Source organism: Drosophila serrata, unplaced genomic scaffold (genome assembly GCF_035046125.1).
Source record: "Drosophila serrata isolate PLE 108 unplaced genomic scaffold, ASM3504612v1 contig_47, whole genome shotgun sequence".
NCBI classification, from domain to species: Eukaryota; Metazoa; Arthropoda; class Insecta; order Diptera; family Drosophilidae; genus Drosophila; species Drosophila serrata.
The window spans coordinates 283,220-305,342 of record NW_028256945.1 but is presented as its reverse complement, the minus strand read 5'-3'; the positions used below and the strand labels follow the sequence as shown (position 1 = coordinate 305,342).

The window sequence follows — 22,123 nt, the reverse complement described above, 5'->3', positions numbered from 1 at the left end:
AGCGGAAGCTAGCTGTTTCTTGTTAACAAAGTTTATAAATTGAATTTAAAAGGAATTCAAATAAAAGGAATTTGCCGGAGCACCAATTATTTCTAAATTCAAAATGTTTTTATAAAATTAAATCTCGTACAGGGTGCGGCACGAAAACTTGCTGATTTGTTTTTGGTGCCAATCGGCGGGGAGTGGTCGGGTAAGGGTGGGGAGTGTCTCATGTTTTAGGGGACTTCCTGAAGTTTCGTCTACTCCGTAGTCAGTGGACATCATGCATTGGATGAAAGAGCAGCACGCATTTGCCTGCGAGGCTTACTTTTCCAACGGTCGTTCCGTAATTGCCACTCAACTCAACATTCATCCTGCAGATCGCGTTCCTGACCGGCAGTCGATTGTTTCGTGGGTGAAAACATTCAGGGAGAGCGGGAATGTGACAAAGTCCCATCCAGCTCATCGGAGAATAACATTCGGGAAGCAATCGCAAAGATACCCGTCGATATGCTTGAGAGAGTTCAGCTTAGCTTCGAAAATCGGGTATCTCAGTGCATTGAAAACGGCGGCCATCACTTGTCCGATATAATCTTCAAAACTATGTAATAAAAACTTCAGAAGGTGTGTTACAAGAATAAAAAAAATTTGGAATGGTATGTCAACTACTTTTTTTTTTATAACCATCTAAAATCAGCAAGTTTTCGTGCCGCACCCTGTATTATGTCGTTACGTCATTTATTCTTGTCATCTAGAAACCGCTTCATGCGAGAAACATTTTTTCTTTTAAATTTTCCGCCATATTGGAAGAAGCATTTATCTTATGTAAGTACCCGCCCGAGCAAAAGCTAAAAAGTTTTCCTCTTCTTTTCGCTAATTTTTTTAAATAGAGTTTTGCCGCTTGAAAAAAATTTATTTTATGTTAGTACCAAGCTTTTATCAAACAGATTAACCTCCTTACATTTGAAATTAGTACAGCTTTTGAATAAAGGGAAGATTGCGGTTCCATAGTTCTGGACGTGTCACCAGTGTCCCCGCGTCTCGATTGGCGGTCTGGAATATAGGTTAGGTTAGGTTAGGTTGAACCGGACGGAGGGGGCCAATCATAGGCCAGTATGGCTCTTTTTTATCCGAATGTTGTTTTTCACATAGACCTGGAGAATCTTACGAGGTGTTGAAGTCCCTTAGGATCGCAGTAGTTTTTGCGAAGGTAAGTAGTTCACTTGGCGTCCTCTTGGAGGCATCTGCTAGTGATGCCAGTACTGGGGTAAGTATGTGTTTTACGCTTGCCTGCGTTACGGCTGGGGACTTACAGATGAGATGCTCAAAAATTTCAAAATTCATTGCATTTCCTGTAGTTGCCGTTGTTGTTGATGCCCAGCTTGACTGCATGCGCGACAGCCAGGCAGTTACACGTAAGAATTCCCACTAATAGTCTGCAGTCTTTTCGGGATAGATGCAGTACGCAGTGGCTGAGTTTGTCATTGCGCTCTTTGCACATGATTTTAGATCTTTTTCAGGTTGCAGAGTTTCTTCTCCACCTGCTTTTAGCTAGTACGTCCGTCCGCCTCTCCAACTCGCTTTTGATTGTTCTTGGAGAGACTGTGACGTTTTCTGTTTTAACGATCCTTGAGGAAGGAGTCGGACTAACGACTCCTTCTATTGCAAGTTCGTCTGCGATTTCGTTTCCATCTTTGCCCTGGTGGCTGGGAACCCAGTAGATCCGTTGTCGTGCCTAGGATATCTAGTGCGCCCCTGTCTATTGCAAGTTCGTCTGCGATTTCGTTTCCATCTTTGCCCTGGTGGCTGGGAACCCAGTAGATCCGTTGTCGTGCCTAGGATATCTAGTGCGCCCCTGCTTGCCAGTACATTTTCGGAACTGACCGATGACGATTGCATGGATCTAATCACCGCCTGACTGTCTACGAACAGATTAACCGCCTCACATGGGAGGGCTATTTTCTGCGCAAGCTCTGCCGCCTTCCTGATGGCGAAGACTTCTGCCTGGAATATGCTGCATTGGCTTGGTAGCTTATACGACAGCCACGTCTCGGGGTCTGTACAGTATATGCCCTCTCCAACTCCTCCTTCCATCTAGGAGCCGTCAGTGTATATGTTGAGGTATCGAGCATGGTCCTGAACCGTTTTCCAGTCTTCAGGTTCCATAAATGTTAATGTTTTCACATCAGAGCAAGTTCTAGGTGTCATGTAGTTGGATATACTGCTTATGGCTAGACCAATTGAGCTGTGCCCGTATTCCTGTGTTGACATATTTCCTAGCGCTACTAGGCGTATTGCAGCCTTTCCCGCGGTCAATTGCGCGAAGATGTCTAGGGGGTCAATTTCAAGTATAGTCTCTTGAGCTTTTGTGGGGGTTAACCTCAGTGCCCCAGATATGCAGAGCAGTGCCTGCTCTGGGTTCTCTCCATGGTTCTTTTTGCCATGGCTTTCCAACACACTAAGACTCCGTATAGCAGTGTCGGACGCACCACCGATTTGAAGACCCAGTGCATCAGGGCGGATGAGAGGCCCCATGTGCTGCTGAGCATCTTCTTGGATGCATATAGCGCAATGGTGGACTTTTTCACTCTCTCTAGTACATTGGGTTTCCATGCCAGCTTGCTGTCTAGTACAGACCCAAGGTATTTTACTTGTATTTTCGGGGTCAGTCTGGTTGTATTTATTTTTGGGGGATCCATGGCTGTACCTTGTATCTCTTAGTGAAGAGAATGAGTTCCTTCTTATCCGCATTGAAACTGAGTCCTACCTTGTCCGTCCACTCACATATCTCCCTGAGTGTTGATTCCATAATCAAGCTAAGGGTCGTTGGACCCGTGATAATTATGATTATGTCGTCAGCATAGACTGTTGTCTTCGGGGCCTTCCTCTCAAACCTTCTGATTAGGTTGTCTGCCTTGCGGCATGCCTCACTGCGCTCCTTTCACCATGGAAGCGGTGCTCCAATCTGATTGTTCCCGTCTGCAACTTAGTAGATTTCCTTTTCAAAAGTTGATGGCGGGGTGCGTGTTGGTCGCTCCTAGGCACTCCATTATTGCGTCTGTGCTTACATTATTGAATGCCCCGGATATGTCTACAAAGACTTCGAGCGCATATTCCTTGCTAAGCAGGGCTCTCTCAATGGAGGCTAGTAGCGAATGCAGCGCCGTCTTCACTGATTTCCCTTTTGTGTATGCCTGCTGGTTGGTTGACAGTGATCTGCCCACATCGTTTCTGATGTATAGGTCCAGCAGCTTTTCTAGCGTCTTGAGTAGAAAGGAGGTGAAGCTTTTTGGGCTGTAGTCCTTAGAACTGATGTGGCTGCTCTTCCCTGCTTTAAGCAGGAAGACAATCCTCGAGGTCCTCCATTGGATTGGGATATAGCCCGTACTAAGATAAGCTGTGTATATTGCGTATAGCCATGGAGTGATGACTTCATTGGTCGGTTGCAGCATGCCTGGAAATATTCCATCTAGTCCTGGCGCGTTTATCATTTAGGATCATTTGGGAGATGCTCTTCCCTGGTTGCTAGTACATGGTGCTCGTTAGTATCGGTGATCTCTGTGCAACCTGGGAAGTGCGCATGCATTAGTGTTGTTACGGCCTCTTCGCTGCTGGTGGGTTGCTTTGAAAGCATCTTCCGTAGTCTAGCCGTTTCTGGGCGTCTCTATGTTGGATAAGAATTTTCTCCAAGAGCTTCTTTGTTCCCTGCGTATTTCCTTCTTGTTGTTCTTTAGCAGGGTTTTGTATTCATCGTTGATTATATCATCGTTCGCCTGCTTGGCAAGTTTGAAGAATTCTCTGAGGTTATCGCGTTGCAGCGAGAGGTTCTTGTTCCACCAGGGTGGTCTGGTCCTTTTCTTGCTTCTTGAAATCGGTCATGAGAGGGTCTCTAAGGACTTTTCTTTATCTGCATCGGATTTTACTGTGCGCGGACAAGTAGCTAGTTTACAAGAGATTATTTCTTTGAACTTTCCCCAGTTAGTGTTCCGGTGGTTTCTATAGACTGTTGGTTTTAGAGAGGGATCGAATTCGCATTGGAACTGTATGCACCTGTGGTCTGACAAGGATGGTCTCTCCATGACCTTCCAGTCTGATACAATTGTACTTTGTCCCGCTACGAATGTTATATCTAACACGTTGAACGAGGTGGGGCCTATAAAGGTGTGTTCCTCCCCCACGTTTGCTATATATAAATTAGTAGAAAGAATAAAGTCTAAAAGTGACTCACCTCTGTCGTTTATGTCGGGGCTTAAGCTTTAGTGCGCATTGGCGTCTGCAGCCACGATCAGTTGCTGGTCCTTCGGATCGTGTTCTACCAGGCCCCAGAGTTCTTCCGGTGGAGCTGTTCTATCGTGTGCCATGTAGCAGAGAGCTACCAGTTCTTCCAGTACCAGCTTCTTCTTGCATTCTAGTAACACCACAGTTAGATCGTCTGAGCTGTAATGAGACATAAGTTCAGCTTGAAGAGCCTTCGGTACGAGTACGGCATTTTTGTTCCAGCGTTATACCTTGAGGAATTTAGTCCGGCGACGGCATTGCCCGAGGCAAGCTATGGCTCTTGGACTAGAGCTACAACGGCGGACCATTGCTCAATGGCAATGAGGAGTTCCGCCGACGCGACCCTTCTTTTATGAAGATTGAGCTGCAGCACCCTTAGGGACATGGGTACCGGGCTCAAAACCACTCGACGGGTTGATTACTATCATCAGGTCACCGTCTTCCTCCTCTTCGGGCTCATCCAGCGTCAGTTCCTGGGCGGCGTCGACGATGATTTCCAGGGTCTTTCTCCACCTCGCCTGCCTTCAGGGCATTCATCCGTGTATTCAATGACTCAACGAGCCGCGCATGCACCGTCTTCCACCGCGCCTCGGTTATCTGGCCATTCTCATCGCTCCTTTCAATGAGTGCCACTATCAAGTGGAGCCGGAGCCGCCATGGATTCGAAGGGCAGCTTTATACTGCGCCTTAGCCTTCTTCCCCTCGCTTGAACGCTTCGGTCGGTCCCTGCGCGTGGAGCTTGTGCCTGGTTCTGGAAAGCGAAGAAGGCTTTCTACCTCCTCTTTTGAAAGCTGCACGCTCTCCTGGTCTGAGTCTGTATAGACTACGGAACCCGTTCGGCTTAGCCTTCTTTGCGTCGTTATTCTGGCAGTAGCGTTTCAACTGACGTTACCTGCTCCCGCCAAATCAGAGGTTTGACGGCGGGCGACACGCAAAGAGGAATGCTCCCCTACGTGCCTGCCAGTAGTTGCAGTCACGCCATCCACCGACGTTTGGGCTGACATCCTAGCCCCGGTTGCTTCTCTTTTCTCCATCGCTGCAAAAAAGTTTGGTTTTTTTTAGGGGAACCACCCGCTTGCGCTTTTTGCCTGCCGCCAGACACCTTCAACCATGGCTAGTGATCCATCTGGAATATAAAGTCAAAAGCTTTTCACCGGAAACACCCATAAGTAGCTAGAGTATTGGCTTAGAAACAGGGTCTTCACCTTGAGGTGTAAAACGTTCACTGCAACTATGCGTAATATCGAAACTGGTGTAAACAAGTAAGAGTGCTTTGCCCGATCATGAACATCCTTTACACGTTAGATATACCGAAAAACCGTCATATATTCATTTCAACGTTTGCTGACGACACAGATAAGCTCAATGCCTAAAACCAGCAAAAACACAGGACACATACTCATCCAATTATTTTAATTTTAAAACGGTAATAATTTTTTTTAATTTAATGAATTTATAATTTAAAAATGAGTTATATCGTAAAAATTAGGTTCCTATTAATTTTAGTTGTTAACAAATAATAAACTTAATAATTATTAATAATTTAAATAATCTTTAACACTTATTTCGATATTTTCTTGTACATTATAATATAATATATTAAAAAATAATTTTTTTGTAATTTAAAATTTTATTTCTTGTAACTTAAAAATATTTTATAAATTTAATAAAATTTAATATAATAATATATTTATATATATATATATATATATATATATATATATATATATATAATAATATATAATATATATATAATAATACTAGCTGACCCTGCCACGCGTTGCTGTGGCTAAAGTTTTTGTTATATTACATTATAGTAAACAATCTAAGAGGAACAATAAGAGAACATCAGTCACGGAATCCACTATGCTTTTTCACACAGATGGTATTTGTAAAAAAATATGGTGATCTCCTTATTTGACTTTCTACCACTATAACCCTTTAGTACAATGAAATTATTTACGAACAGAGACGAAAATGTTGATGCTGGTATACAAATTCATTGGATTGAGATTTAAAGGGGAAGTACGTTGAACACAATTAATTTAAATGTTACTACACTTGATATTAAGCAGAAATTAATAGGTACAAAATTAAAATTTATCAGATTTATTAATTAATTTTAATTTAATTTTAATTTTATAAATATACAAATATACAAATATAAGTAGATTACAGTATAATACTGTAAACGAAGTCAGACAGTCTTAAACTTTTAAACATTAATATCTATTTTTTTGGATTATAAATACTTTCAATTTCAATTTAATTTAACACCAATCGGTGCACAATGTTTTTGGTTAACCTGTCTTTAGCTAACACAAATATATTCGACGGTTTCCCAAAACGTGAACACGCAACATATAGTTGCCCATGAGAAAAACATGGATTCTCCAAATCTAAACCACAAATGGACATTGTTTGACCTTGAGATTTATTTATAGACATGGCGAAAGCTAAACGAATTGGAAACTGCAATCTTTTGAAGGGTATGGTAGAATCTGATGGTATTATCGGAATACGTGGCAGCAGGACCACTTTTCCTTTAAACTTCCCAGCCAAAATGGTTGCTTCAAGAATGTTTCCGGTGATCTTTTTGATGACCCAACGCGTACCGTTACATAATTGAGGTGGATTCAAATTACGGAGGATAATAGGATAATAGGCGAACCAATTTTTAATCGAAGATTATGTGGTGGCATTCCAGGGATATCTAATGAATTTAAAAATTCAATCGGAAACACTTTAATTTTCATCAACAACAGTATCGATTGATTTAAAAGACATCAGATCGCCTGGTAACAACTGTTGTATCTGGAAGTTAATTTCGTCAACATCAACGTTTTTGGCAGCCAAAATCGCCCGTTGACTAAGCAATTCTGTATATCCGGGAAAAGACTCTGAATCAATTTATTTTTATCCTGAACAACAGTGCAAATATCTAGTAGTTGTTTGGAAAATATTTGTGCTGATGGATCATTTTGCAATTGTACTCGCATATTTATGGTCAATCGAAGTGTTTCAACACTTCGCCATAAGAATGATTGTTTCAAACATGCATTAAACTCATCCGCGAAAGTAGAGCGAGGTATAACCGGTAAGGTGCGCCGGAAGTCACCAGACAAAAGAAAGATAGCACCACCGAAAAGTTTATTATTGCTGTTTATATCTTGCATAGTTCTGTTTAATGCTTCAAGTGAATATTTGTGTGCCATTTTGCACTCATCCCAAATTATTATAGAACTCTTCCGCAACACTGCAGCTATTCCACTATTCTTTTTGATGTTACACATTGCATCTGGTTTATTATGAACGTCCAATGGCAGCTTGAATGTGCTGTTCGCCCGGCTATGCTAACACCAAAAATTAAAAAAGTGGAAATAATTGAATTATTCGGTATTTCGTTCACAGCAAAATAAATTAAACTAATTGTATAGCATCAACAACACGTGGTAATTATGCTGTTAAAATGTATCTTATATGACACGTTCGTAGATTTACCATAGCAGCACCATCTATTGATTACTTACTCACCCAAGTCGAAAGGTATCGACATCTGTTAGAATCATTTGGAGTTAACAGATAATTGTGACTGTCAGATAATAACAGACAAATAATTAGCAATAAATTAAAATTGCGACTATAAATTGAGATTTAAACTATCTTATCTCTTAAGTTGGATCGAACTGCACATAATGTGCGAATTTTATTATAAACGGTTAAGTGGTTTAGGAGTCCATTGAGGACAAACATTGTGACACGAGATTTATATATATTAACTAGCTGTACCCTGCCACGTTTCTCTGTGGCATATTGTGGTTGCATGCATAAGAAACAGGTCAAACAAAAAAGAATAATTTTCAAATTCATTTAATTCTGTAAACTTGTGGGTATACAATATTCTTCGTTTCTCCATTCTACGCGTAAATATAAAGACTATCTGGTTTTCCGACACGGGAACACGCAACATATAATTGTCCGTGTGAAAAACAATCTGCATCCAAATCTACACCACACAACTCCAGAGATTGACCTTGAGCTTTATTAATGGTCATTGCGAACGCCAAACGAATGGGAAACTGCAATCTCTTGAACAGGAACGGATCGGAGGAATCCTAGGAATGAGGACATCTTCACCTTTGAAAGGACCAGTTATGTTCGTTGCTTCTACTACGTTGTTCATCAATTTCTTGACTGCGAGTCGCGTACCGTTGCAGAGTTTCGGCTGATTTATATCCGGAGCATGATAATCGGCACACCTATTTTTAATTTCAATATGTGTGGTGGCATTCCAGGCAGATCAAGTGAGTTTAGAAATTCCGTAGGGTAATTAACTGCTTTCTCTGCCTCCACAACGGTATCTATCGACTTATATGTAATTTCGTCAGTTTCTATGCTGGATTGGATTACATGATTGAGCTGGTAGACATCTTTGTTCTTGGCGGCGAGAATCGCACGTCCACTGAGCCAATCGTGATTCCTATAATTTATTCGGATATCGGGGAACACTTTTTGGATAAGTCCTTCCTTCGATGTAACTAAATTACAGAAATTCTCGGGCAATACTATTTTTCTCGACGTCTCATTGACTGGCAGCTTTCCGTTCCCCGTGTCCAGTAGCTGTCGTGAGAATACGTCGGCTGAGTCATCGTTCTGTAACTGGACACGCATATTCGTCTTCAACTGTAATATACGTACATTTTGCCACAATATAGAATATTTCAGGCAAGCATTTATCTTGTCAGCTGGTGTCGATCGGGAAATCACAGGCAACGTTTGCCTGAAATCCCCTGCGAACAATATTAACGCATTCCGAAATGATTGGACATGCCAGATACTCTGGAAATGTTGCACGTAGGAGTCTCGATGATTTGCATGTTCAACTGCAACTTCAGCGCTGAATGAGCAGTCCTCCCACCAGGTAACAATGTCGCAGCGATTCCAGATGAAGCAAGAGCTAAAGCTATGTCCTTGTTAGCTCGAACCGTAGCCAGAATCAATGTAATGAGGAATGTTTTCCCCGTTCCTCCTGGAGCATCCAAGCTTCAGCTACCCTTGCCCTGTCGCGTTCATTATTTTGAGAGTGAATCAAATCGATTGCTGCAGAACGCAACTGCCTAACTCTCAATCGTTTTCTCTCAAGCCTATCTGCTCGTATTTCTGCTGATTCCTCGTTGTGCATCTGCATTGCTCTCAGCCGCTCAGTCTCGCGGAAGGAGGCCTACTCTTCAGTCAGTCATATTCGTAATCTTACGCCTTTTTGCTTCTGTATTGTGAGTACGACGACCCAAACTCGACTTCTTGGGTGGCATTACTTCGTTTCTTACTGAACAAAAAAAAAAAAAATTTTAATCTCCAATTTCTTCTTTCAATATGTTTTGAATGTTTGACAGGAAATGCTTCGATTCAGCTGGCTGCTTGTAGAGGGCGCACCAGTAGGGGCACTGGGAAACGCGAAAAAAAAACATCAAAAGTAGACAATAACCGAGCTAGAACCTCAACGCATGTTGTGTCAAAATTTGGGCTTAAACGGTTCAGAACTTTTCAAGTCTATAAAGGGAGTAGACACGAACAGAGTATTTATATATATATATATACATATTGTGGTTGCACGCATAAGAAATAAGTCAGACAAAAAATAATAATTTTCAAATTCATTTAATTCTGTAATACTTTTGGGTATGCAATATTCTTCGTTTCTCCATTCTCCGCGTAAATATAAAGACTATCTGGTTTTCCGACACGGGAACACGCAACATATAATTGTTCGTGTGAAAAACAATCTGCATCCAAATCTACACCACACAACTCCAGAGATTGACCTTGAGCTTGGCTCAGTGGATGAGCGATTCTCGCTGCCAAGAACAAAGATGTCTTCCAGCTCAATCTAGTTTGATTAGGCAGCGGTATGCATTCCGGACATTATAGCGATGTAGCGGTTCCCGAGTCCTGTAATGGACAGGGGACCCAGGATGGTCAAGCCAATCGGCACTTTAAATTCAAACAGACCAACACCGCTGTCTTAGGTTTAGAATCCTCGTCCACCTTACCTCGTAACCCTTCCTGACCAGCGTTAGGCGACGCACTAGTTGCTTATCCGTGTCTATGCCAAGCCGGTATAGATCGGTACACCCCGTCGTAGCGTCGGACAATTAGTCGATGGAAGCCGTCGGGTAGTGCCATCTATTTTGAGTAAAGGTGGACTTGCAAATGCGGTCCTTGTGTCGTCCAGCGCAAAAACGAGCAGCTTCACTGATTCCACTTGTCCCACTATCGTTTGCGCGGTTAGCATGTATTCCTGCGCGCTGAGCTTTTTTTGGTGCAGGGCATTGGTGGCGCTTGAGGTGTTTACCAAGGTGTTGCCTAGTGAAACATTGAGAACTCGTTCCACGTTCCAGTAGGGCCAGCACAAGCTGTTCCTCCGACCTGCATCGATCTATTATTTAGGTGTCACTATATGGCAGAATACTGGTGGGTGCAGTCGGATAAAGCAAATTTAGCTGATGAGAATTCGGAACATATAGCGCCAGATATCCCCACGGAAGCTGAAAATCCTTCAAATCCACGGTGGCCTCATAGCGCAGCAGAAAGTTCAAAGCCCAAGAAATGTGCTGCCCTCCGCAGCAAGAACTTGTGATTGATCGGCATCGGCAAGTGCGGTGTTGACAATAGCGGTGGCCACGACCAGTTGTCTTTTATTTCCCTGTAGATAGACGTTTGGCAAACAATCGCTCCGAGGCGAAATCCACTAGAATCGATCCGATTCCTTTGTACTATACTGTTATGTAGGACTCTGTGGCGGCGGCAGTTGAAATTGAACCATTTGACCAAAGCGGCGATTTACAAGCGATCTCGCCGGATGCGGCTCCTGAAACAGCTGTGACCGGACGACCTGCGCTTCTTTTGAAGGGGGGGGGCTCGTTTCAGCAGCTTTTGGTTTGGGGGTGCTCGAAAACCAAATCGGATCGGCGCTCTCTTCGAGCAGCGGCGGTAAGAGCAAAAAGGCCAGGCTTCGACTCCATTGGGAGGAAGACTCTGGCGGGCGCTAAGTAGTTCAGTGAGCGGCGGCTTCGAGACGAGGTGCTGCGAGGTAGAAATCCGTTCCAGTAACCCGTAAGTGAAGTAAAGCGGAAGACGCAGTGAGCAGATGCTGACTGAGGCTTTTGAAGTTGGCTGTCCGCTTCCGGATCTTTAGTTTCCTCTTCTGGGTGCGCCGATGGGGTTGGCTACGATTACGGTGGCGATAGTCATTACGGCGGCAGCTGGGCGTCAATGCAGCACGTCATGTCGTGGGCATCTGACTTTCATTGCGGAATGCTGCTTATGATAGGGACCTGGTAACCGACTCTCGGATCTCGTGAATGAAGCGTTGAACCATGATGCTGTTATATGTCGCGATCGACTGACGTTCTGGTTCATTGCATGTCCTCTAAGGACTCTCGGGGCCCTTGTATCCGATTATAGAAGGCGTGATAGCCGATATATTTACTGATCGTGCAAGATTCGAGCATAACGGTGGCGGAGTGACGCGCTAAATTTTAGGCCAGGGGTGTGTGCTGTGAAAGGTAATATCACGTCCGACTCTTCAAGAATTCCTCAATGGAAACTTAGGTTGCAGGCTGCAGTAGTTGAAGCTGCTCTGGGACCGGTCTTTCTCTGGGTACACACCCGCCGCGAAAGAGTATGCGTAGGATGCTTCAGCTACGAGCGGGGTGCTTGCAGAATTTAACTCGCTCCGTACTTGCGGGACGCAGTGGCGAAAGCGCCTCGACTGGATTCCCTTGTTTCTAGAGTATAGTCTTCTCAAAAGTCGTCCACAATTGCTCGAATTTCTGCTCGAACTTTTGTTCGAGCTTAATGTAGAGCGACTGGTCCAAAATCGTCTAGCGCGGTGATTCTCTTTCTCTCTGTGCCTACGACCTTCGGGTTGAGAGAATCTTTTTAATAGGTTTGGCTGTCTCGAAACCGGCTGTGCAAAGTTCCTCGTCACACGTATTTTTTGATATTTCGTAACATTTTATTCTTGTTGATTGTAGGCGAGCGGTCATAAGAAGAAAAGAGTGGAAAAGGGGTGCACAGAAAGACAAAGTATCCTGGCTGTGAAAAGTTCTCATAATTTCGCAGTCGAGTCTTATGTGGGAATTCGCAGATTCTCGTGTTCTGAACTGGCTTGAATTTGGCGGCTTTTGTTAAACTTTTTATTATTTAAGCATTTTTAGATCCTTAAATAAAATGCAATAGTCAATTAAAAAAAAGGTGCTTAAAAATGATATTATCAGTATAGTAATGTTCATGTTGCCTCGAAAAACTTGTGTAAAATACTCCAGACAGCTATTTTCGAATTCTTTTAATAAAGGTCAATCTGAATATTCTTCGAATTTAGAGGGAAGCTTCCGCTCTTACTGCCTACCAAATATTCACTTTAATAATATCATTTGTTTTTAATTAACATAACTTGAAAATTGTTTTGGTGGCAGTGGAAAATTGAACCAACTAAAAATTAAGCACTCACGACTTTTATCATTATTTATCAAAATATTTACATACCTTTCAATGGCGCTTATATTACCGGTGCGCTCAGAGAATTCTCTGTATTCTTCAATAGATTTAATATTATTAAGAAGTGTTTCTCCGTGTTTAGCTGTCGTAAGTATTTCCATCTAAAAGAAATACTTTTTAGTTTGCAAATCATCAAAGAAAAATAACAAAATTACCTTCAGCCGATCATACTCGATGGATCGACTATCTAACAGCTTTCTCGTAGTTTCCACAGAATTTGGAGGTTCTATATCGTGTAAGGCTTGTAAAAATAAATCTAATTCTCCGGAGACCTTGTGCGTTAAGCTGGAGAACTTTTCTAATGCCTGAACACATCGAATATATTTAAAAAAAACAGCGTAATAGCAAATAAATTCACACATAACAAGAAAGGTAGCTATCTTCGGCTCGCCGAAGTTTATATAGTCTTGCAAATAGAACTTCAATCACTATAAATTAATGCAATACACATTATTTTTATATATTTATGTTAAAAAACAATGAAGAAATTAATTTCTTTTACCTATATATATAAATATTAACAGTTTTGGGTCCACAGTTTTGCATTTTTTCTTTATATCTAACGATCGTTTGTATGGCAGCTATATGATATATTTTCATAAAATTAAAACCGAAATTCTGAAATAATATAAAAGGGCTACATCTAAAAATTGATGAAAATGTTTTAATTTTTAATTGTATTAATTTCTCGATCGGTCCTATGGCAGCTATATGATTTAGTAGTTTTTAATTTTTAAAATAATATAAAATGGCTTTATTGTAAATTTGATAAAAACTTGTTGAAAACTGAAAAAGTTATATTTTTTTATTAAAATTTTTCGATCGTTCCTTTGGCAGCTAGATGATATAATCGTCCAATTAAAAAAAAATTTTAACCGAAATTCTAAAATATTACAAGACTGCTTTACTTCAACCAATATACAAATTTGTTAAAAACTGGAGCAGTTATACTTTATTCTAAACAATTTCCGACCGTTCCTAAGCAGCTTTATGACTTAAAATAAAAATAAAATCAAAATTCTAGAATATTACAAAACTTATATATTTCAAATTATACGCAAATCTGTTAAAAACTGGAAAATTTATAATTCATTTTCTAGAAATGTGATATAGTCTGCCGATCCAGCCTGTTCCGCCATATACACGTGTGAGAGTATTTACAAGATTAACGGAGAGGCTTGTTTGGTTAGAAAAGGACAGACGAACAGACAGACAGAAGGATAGACAGACAGACTTGATATACTTTATATGGTCGGAGGTGCCTCCTTCACTGCGTTGCAAACTTCTGACTGAAATTATAATTCCCTGCAAGGGTATGCAAATATATATATTTAAAAGGTAGTTATATCACACATGCCCTGTTCATAGCTCTTCCAGAGAAAGTCCGCCCATAATTATACAACTATTTATGGCCAAATATATCGAATTGTGGTAAGCAAGAATAGTATAATATATATCTTAAAGAATTTTAACAAACTTCCAACAATAAACCCAAAGAAAGGAAAAAGTGTTCCCCTGGTAAGGTCTAGAAGTCCAGAATTAAAGGGCGGTCAGCCGATAGCGCTCAACGGATGACCGAGTCATCTGACGTAACTGTGTGCACCATCGGTGGTGCGTCTTTACTCTCCAAGTGAGGACAGCTGGAAGCAGGACCAGGATTTGACTGGGAATTCTGACCAATTGTAGTCGGGCGGACCTGGGCAAGTCTTTAAACACCTTACCCTCAAATCAGGAGACTAACGAGACCCGTGCCCAAAGACTTCTAGGTTCGCAGCTGACGGTCTTATCCAGCTGTATCTATACGGAGCCTTCCCAGGGCCAGGGAATCCTGTTTCGTTAGTTGCCTTGCCGCAGTTTTGAGGCGAAGCTGCGGTCGGCATTTTTCAATGCCCCACAACCCCTCTGGCCCGCTGCGCTTGCAGCACATCCCCGTGAATAAGATAGTGTAGAAAGACTACGCCAAGCATCGTCCTACGGCTTGCTAGGGAGGGAAAATTAATTAGAAGAAGTCGAATAGAGTATCTTAAGTCAACATCCTAGGTTAAACCTCGGAGGGCAAACAGGAAAAAGTTCAAGAAATATGAACGGAGAACGAAAGTTTAGGATCTAGTCGGACACCTAGATCATCAACAAGGGATCTTTCCAAAGCGCAGTCGTTTAGCATATAAGTGGCAAACAGGGAAGTAACTCGTGAAAATGTCATAAATTTGCTTTTAGAGCATTTGAGATGTAAAGAGTTAGCAACACGCTATAAAGTTGTTAAGAGTCAGGTGTAAGTCTGACTGGCATGAACTCTGCCTATACTGCACGCACAGTACTCTGGATTTCGTTAGAACCAGCGGCAGGTCATTAATAAACAATGTGAATAGCAGTGGATCAAGGTGGCTACCTTGTGGGACGAGAGATTGGAGGAGCATTTTTAAGTAAAACCTTTCGAGTTCCGAGATAACTCGCCTAAAGTCTATAGAATCGAGTTACCTTACAATAATTAAATTATTATATTACGTTGTTATTTCTCCATCTCCTTGCTGTAAAAGCAGCACTTATCTATAAATTGGCTATTTACCCGGAATAACTTTGGAGCAGAGGATCTCCGGCTTCAACCAGGTTGTGTTTTATCCGCAATTGGTAAGCAAGAACTTAACTGCCCGAATCGTACAGAAGGGTCTGCACGCTAACCTTATGCCTATATTTCAGCAATGACGATCAAACTGTGGAGATGCTGGAGAGTAAGAGGAAACGCCTCCTATCAGCTTTGTGCTACATGGCACTCGACAGGACGCCCCCCCGGAAAACTCAGGAGCCTAGTAGAAGCCAGGTCAAAAAACAGGAACTGGTCGTGTGTAGGGGAGCTCCGACAGAAATGACAGAGGTAAGTTACAATATACTCCCCACTAACTTACATGTGGCAAGCGAAGGGAAGGAGCACAGGATCATTGGTCCCACCTACTCAAAGTTGCTAGAAAAAACACTTGTAGCGGGAGAGGGTACAATGTTATTAGAATAGAGAGTCCTTGAAATACCATGCGTCTTAGACCACAAGTATATACAGTTCCAATACAAATTCGAACACTCTCCAAAACTAACCGTCTTTAGAAACAAGTAGAATACTAACTGGGGAAAGTTTAAAAAGTCTAGCGACTTGTCCGGGCTCGGTAAGATCATCGGAAAAAATAGGAACGTCCGTAGAGACCCTCTTTAAGGAATTCCTAGACGCGTACCACGTATCATGCCCGATATTGAGAACTAAGAAGAGAACCACACCACCGTAGTAGAAAAAAAATTTCTACTGAGAGATTATAAGAAGAAAATATGCTGAGCGCCAAAAAAAACTCGTGGAGAAACCTCGGCAACAGAAACGGCTAGACAACGGAATTTGCTATCGAAGCAACCTACCAAACAAAGTCAACTCAAACGCAACGACGGACAATGGACTGAGGGAAGCGAAGCACTGAAGCACGCGCACTTTCTAGGATGTAAAAAGGTCACCGAATCCTACGAGAACTAGAAACTGAAGAAGAGCATCTTTCAACAGATCTTAAATCCTCTAGAAGAATTTACTTAGCTATTGACTCCTTCGCGGGGATAAAAGAACTGAGACTAGACGGAATGTTCCCAGTCGTGCTTCAGGCTGCCAAAGAAGTCATCACCGCATGGCTCTACGCAATTTACACAGCTTGCCTAAGCTCGGGCAATATCCTTTTTCAATGTAGAATCCCTCGGATTTTCGTCGAGTTTAAAGCAGGAAAGTGCAGCCATGAGAGTCTTATGGATTACAGTCTGATAAGCTTTTCCTTATTCTTACTCAAGACGTTTGAAAGACTGTTTGACCTATATATCATTAACGATGAAGGTAAAATACTGTCAACCAACCAACATGTCTACACAAAAGGGAAATCAGTGGAGACTGCACTATATTAGTTAGTAGACATCATTTAAAGAGTCCTGCTCTATGACGCCTGATTTAACAACGTTCGCACAGTCGCAAGAATAGACCGCCTAGATACGACCAACACGCACCCCGCCATCAACTACAGGATACAAAATCTACTATGTTGTAGGGCTTTACAACGTGATTCGGGTCCCCCTTTTTCATGGTGAAAGGAGCACACAGAGGCACTTCGCAAGGTGAAGTTCTATCGCCCCTCCTATGGGATCTAGTATTTGACGGCCTTTTTAAGAGGTTCGAGAGGAAGCTTCCAAAAATAACACGATGTTAGCTTAATTATTACGGGTGTCTGTCCATCGACCCTCAGCGCGAACCAACGTTCAGGGAACAAGACGGACCTACTTCTCTTTACCAATAAATAGAAGGTGCCGCTATGGCTACCTCGGTACTGTACTGGAGAGCAATCTGATATTGAAAACCAACTAACAAGAGACTGGAAAATGGCTAAGGACCTTACTTAATACATCAACATATACACCGATGACTTAAAAACAGAAGGAGTTGAAGCGGATATATATTTTACATACCCTGAGATGAGACTGTCGAATAAGCTACCAAGCCAATTCAGAATATTTCAGGTGAAAGTGTTCCCCATCAGGTAAGCAGCATACCTTGCGCAGAGAATATACCATCCACATGGGGCGGTAAACCTGTCGGTAGACAATCAAGCTGCGAAAACGACAACAGCTAGTTCCAAAAATGTACTGGCACGCAGGGAGGCACATCATAAGCTCGACAACATTGGTGTGTATATATTGGGTTTCCAGCCACCAGGGCATCAATGGCAACAAGACCGCTGACGTACTTGCGAAGGATGGCGTCGGACTGACGAGTGACAAAGCAGAAAACGTCTTCATGATCCTAAGAACGCTCCAATGCGAGTTGAAGATACGGGCAAACAAGCATAAAGCAGATGGAAAGTTCAACAATCTGAAATAGTTCTAAAATCATGTGCAAACACCGTAATGATAAACTGAGCCATTATATGCTGCATCTACCACAGAATGACTGCACTGTTAGTGGAAATTCTCACAGGTAACTGGCTGACACTTGCAATCAAGCTAGGTATCACCGCCAATAGCAACTGTAGGAAGTGCGATGACTAACCCAAGCCAGAACTGATTGTCTTCGCCAAAAACACCTTCATCTTCAAGGACTTTAAAACCTCTTAAAATCTCCAGGTCCATACAAATTACATCTGGATTACTAAGAGCCTCCCACGAGGGCCTTCCGCTTTAACATAACCTACCTATTTCAAATGCTCCCTGACCCCGATCCAGCAAGCACTACATCAAATCTACATTGTAAGCATAATTTGTATCATTGTTTTATAATATACTTACCATTCTTTGTTGTATCCATTCGTGATGGGAGTAGATTAATGCACCACCCATGTCTGGCGTTAATTCATTGATATCGATTAATTCGTATAAATCAGAAAGTGTAGAGCAAACTACAAGCCGAAATTTATAATCCTGTTTTGAAAACTTGCTGCTTACTTCAGATAAAGCCTTTTGAAACAAGCCAGAAGGCCGAAGAACATATACAGCATTAAGAATACCCGGAAAGTAAGCCTTAATAAATATATTAATATAATAAAATTCTATAATCATGACGGTATATGGTAATTACCGATATTTTCTGTAAAACTGTCTTTACTGAAGTCCACCTGTCTTTTCGTCGATCCACAATTAGCTGAAAACCAAGGTCGGAATCCTGTAATCTATAAGAAATAAATTCAAAATTTTAGGGTCACTTACAAAAGTTTGCAAACATACAAAAAAAAATTTTAAAATGCTGTTTAATATTAAATTAAAAGTATACAAACTTAAAGAAGCTGATTTTAGATAGCTTAAAAAGTAACCCAATGTATGCATGTGTATAAAAAATTTCATGAATGATTTAATAATCTTTCGAAGTGGACGAACGTGATTTTTTCATTATGCTCTCGATCTGTGTTGAACTTTGCATAATCGCTCTCTTTGTGACGCTGCACTTCTTATCTTATCTATCTTGTGAAGAGAGAGCCCATTATCTTCGCACGTTAGATGTACAGTGGTAAGTAAAAATGACTCCTGATATTGTCTGCTTTCCCAAGACCTGAGGAAGCCCATTAATGCAGGTGACCTTACAATCGGCTGCCGGCTGTGTGACAACACGGACGACGAAGAAAAAATATGCACTACTGCTGCAAGGCCTGTCACGAGGTAGAGCAGGAAACTATGTATTTTATGATATAAGCCAAGGGTGGTGTTCGTCGTTGTCGCAAGTCCTATTGTGCGGGAGAGCAGCGGGTAGCGCACTCCGCCGGTCTAACGTTATTTTGCATTCATTATAAAGCTTGAATTTATTCGATCCGATTTTGATCTTGCCTGGGAACCCCTCTTACAATTACCTTTTATTAGGTATGTAAGGAACATAACTATTCATGGTGGCTCATGAGGGGAACCTGCAAGTGCAAACCTTTAAATTTGACAAGCTAGTGTGTAAATAGATTCCGCAAAATATCGAGGCCACGTTCTTTTGTAAGTCGGCTCGGCGAATTGCCTAAAAAGAGGACAGCGATACATAGGCATAGAAACGGCGGTTTTCGTAATTTTCGAAACGCACGGGAAAGAAGACGCAGGTCGAGGAACTTTTGAGACGTTAGCTGCTTCTTTGTGGTGGAATCTGGTGCGCAAACTGAGTAAGTGCACAAGTTGTTTTCGGGACCCTGCACCGGCAATAAAAGCTGCCAGTAATGGTTCATAACCAACCGCCGAGTCACGCATCGATGCAGCCGGTCCGGACTTCAATGCCGCATCTTAGTGCTCCCGCGGCCATGGAGAACATATCTCAACAGAGCCTGCGGTTAATGTCGGATTAAAACTTCGTCGAATGTCTCTTTGAGGAATGTGATTCAATCCACTTCTCGTAACACCGTACCATACCATGTCAACGGGCTACAAGCCATCATTAATGCTCTCATTGATCAAGGATTTGAGCCAACCATAGTATAGGAACACGTCGTAGAGTCTCTGCATCTGAAGCAAGCTGACACCCGAGCAATTATTTTTGGGGTCACTCCCGGGGGTGATCGTCGTTGCAAGGATACAGTCAATTTCGAAGTCGGTAGTATTATTAAGCCAACCTTTTCTTTAAAAGTAGATTGAGTCTTAGCTTCACGCTTCAGCGTTTGGATCATATTTGAGGGCTCTCTTTGGCAGATTCTCACTACTCCCGGTCAAAGCGAGTCGATCTCGCGTGGACATGTTCGCAAATCATGTTACCAGACACCAGGATCGGAATGCCCGGCGAGCCTATAGCTCAGAATACGGTCTTCGGATGGATCCTATCTGGACGTGCTGAAGGAGTGAGAGAACCAAACGAGGCATTGTTGAAGCGCTTCTGTGAGGTCAAGTCAGTTCCAGACCGCCCAACGGTAAAGAAGGGGGGCCTCTGGTGCGAGTCCTATTTTCAGAAGACTTACGTGCGTCGAGCGGATGGCCGCTATGTAGTGCAGTTCCCTTTAAAACCTATCTGGATGCAGCCATGGGTCTAGGAAGATCTCGTCAAGTGACACTTAATCAGTTCCTACAATTGGAAGGGCATCTGTCTGGCAGCCCAAAACGGTGGAGCAAATATGTGGAGGAGATCGAGAAATACTTCGCGCTCGAGCAATTAGTGGCTGCTGTGGGCAATGAAAGCAGTTCAGCAAGGAATACTTTTACAAATATGCATGTAACCTCTTGTGTACTTCCACATCACATTGTCTTTAAGAAGGAGCCTCAGTCGATAAAACAACGAATCGTCTTCGATGTCTCCTGAAGGACTAGCAACGGAAGGTCCTTAAATGAAATTCTTTGGACTGGGCCTACCCTTCAAAACGACATGTCGACATGACATGAGTCATACTCAATTTGCAGAAATATCGCTTCGTTTTCACGGCGACGTTAGCAAGAACGGCTTTTGCGGCTTTTTACGGCCATCAGGGCCATTCAGCAGCATATATTTCCTAACATAAGGAAGAAGATGTATTGATGAATGAGATAATAATGAGAATGGTCCAGCAACGAAGCGAGTATTCTGCTCTCTATTTCGTTAGAGCATCAGTTCAGTCAGACACCATTAAATTGAGACACTACGGATCCTACCAAGGCGCTTGGAATGTATTGGCTCCCAAATAAGGACCGATTCAAATCCCGAGTCAATTTTGAGATAGTTACTAATTTTACTAAAATGATCATCTGCTCGTGCATAGCAAGAATGTTTCACCCCCTGGGTCTCATCGCTCCGGTCCTAATCTCGGGAAAGTTAACACTGAACTTTGACAACTCTGGATTGTGACGCAAAGGTTCCTAATGCGCTTTCGGAATGGTGGCAAGAATTTCGGAACGGCTTGCTTAGGATCGGCGATATAAGTATACAGCGCTGGATTCATTATTCTCCTGGAGCCATAGTTTCGGCTCAGGTTCACACGTTTTGTGACGGGTCTTCAACATCCTATGCAGCTGCGACTGATCTAAGGCTCGAGCACAAGGATGGAATGTGCTACGCCTCTTTGTTGACCTCAAAGTCAAAGGTTACTCCTACGAAACCCTTGACCACACCTAGGATGGAGCTAAGTGGTGCAGTTCTGGCCGTCAAGTTGGTAAAATGGTTAGCCGCGGCTAAGTGGATAAATGGTATGTAGGTACTAGTAAGAGAGCAGCGGACTGTGTGAAAAAAGGGCTAACTCTGTGTTTGTAGGGGGGCGATCCTGCCACTAAAGATCCTGGAAAATGTAGCCCAATAAAAATTCCCACGTCGCAAGCGAAGTCGAAGAGTAAAGGCGGGAGCGTCGTGGGCAATTCAAAATCGTCAGCTTTATTTCGGTGCATACATAAGACTAATTAGCTTAAACGTAAGGGCTGCGCTCCCGACCGATAAGCTAAGCTTAACAGTGCGAGAGCGGGCCCGCGAAGTGGAGCGCGAACTAGCCTTCCCTCAGCTCGCTTAGCAGCGAGCGAAGATCGGGAATTCGGGAGCGGGAGTTCGCGAACTTCGAAGAGTGGGCGCGGGAGCGCTTAGACTGGCCCGATGAGTAGTGCGCCAAGAGCCGACTTGCGGGAGTGCAAGAGCGACAAAACTTTGGAATCTCGGTGGGCAGAGGCGGCGCCGCGAAGGGCCTCCTTGCAATCACTCGGGTTGCAACATATTCGTCCTGTCTAGCACTGCCGCTTTCTTCAGGGTGTCCTGGCTAGCGGCGGAAATTGCCTGTTCGCACCGGAGTGCAGCGGAGGATCGGTGGACGAAGGCGGTGGAGTGGCTGAGGAGGACCGGGGAGAGACGCAGGATTCTAGAGATGACGTCGACGTCGGTAGCGGATGAAGTTCGGTG

The 22,123-nt window shown here is 42.7% G+C and overlaps 1 protein-coding gene across 6 annotated transcripts in view; it reads right to left on the bottom strand.

Annotated features, from left to right (window-relative positions):
• LOC147644971 (putative guanine nucleotide exchange factor MCF2L2) overlaps positions 1-22,123 on the bottom strand; it is a 131,030-nt gene that overhangs the window by 51,003 nt on the left and 57,904 nt on the right. For 5 of the 6 annotated variants that reach the window (XM_086836602.1, XM_086836589.1, XM_086836613.1 and 2 more), the window contains 4 exons: positions 18,398-18,488; positions 18,109-18,339; positions 12,972-13,121; positions 12,805-12,917 (listed from right to left, as the gene is read on the bottom strand). In XM_086836602.1, the coding sequence (XP_086692728.1) occupies positions 12,805-12,917; positions 12,972-13,121; positions 18,109-18,339; positions 18,398-18,488 (585 nt within the window). The remainder of the gene's footprint in view (positions 1-12,804; positions 12,918-12,971; positions 13,122-18,108; positions 18,340-18,397; positions 18,489-22,123) is intronic. The other variant, XR_015272519.1, reaches the window with a different exon arrangement.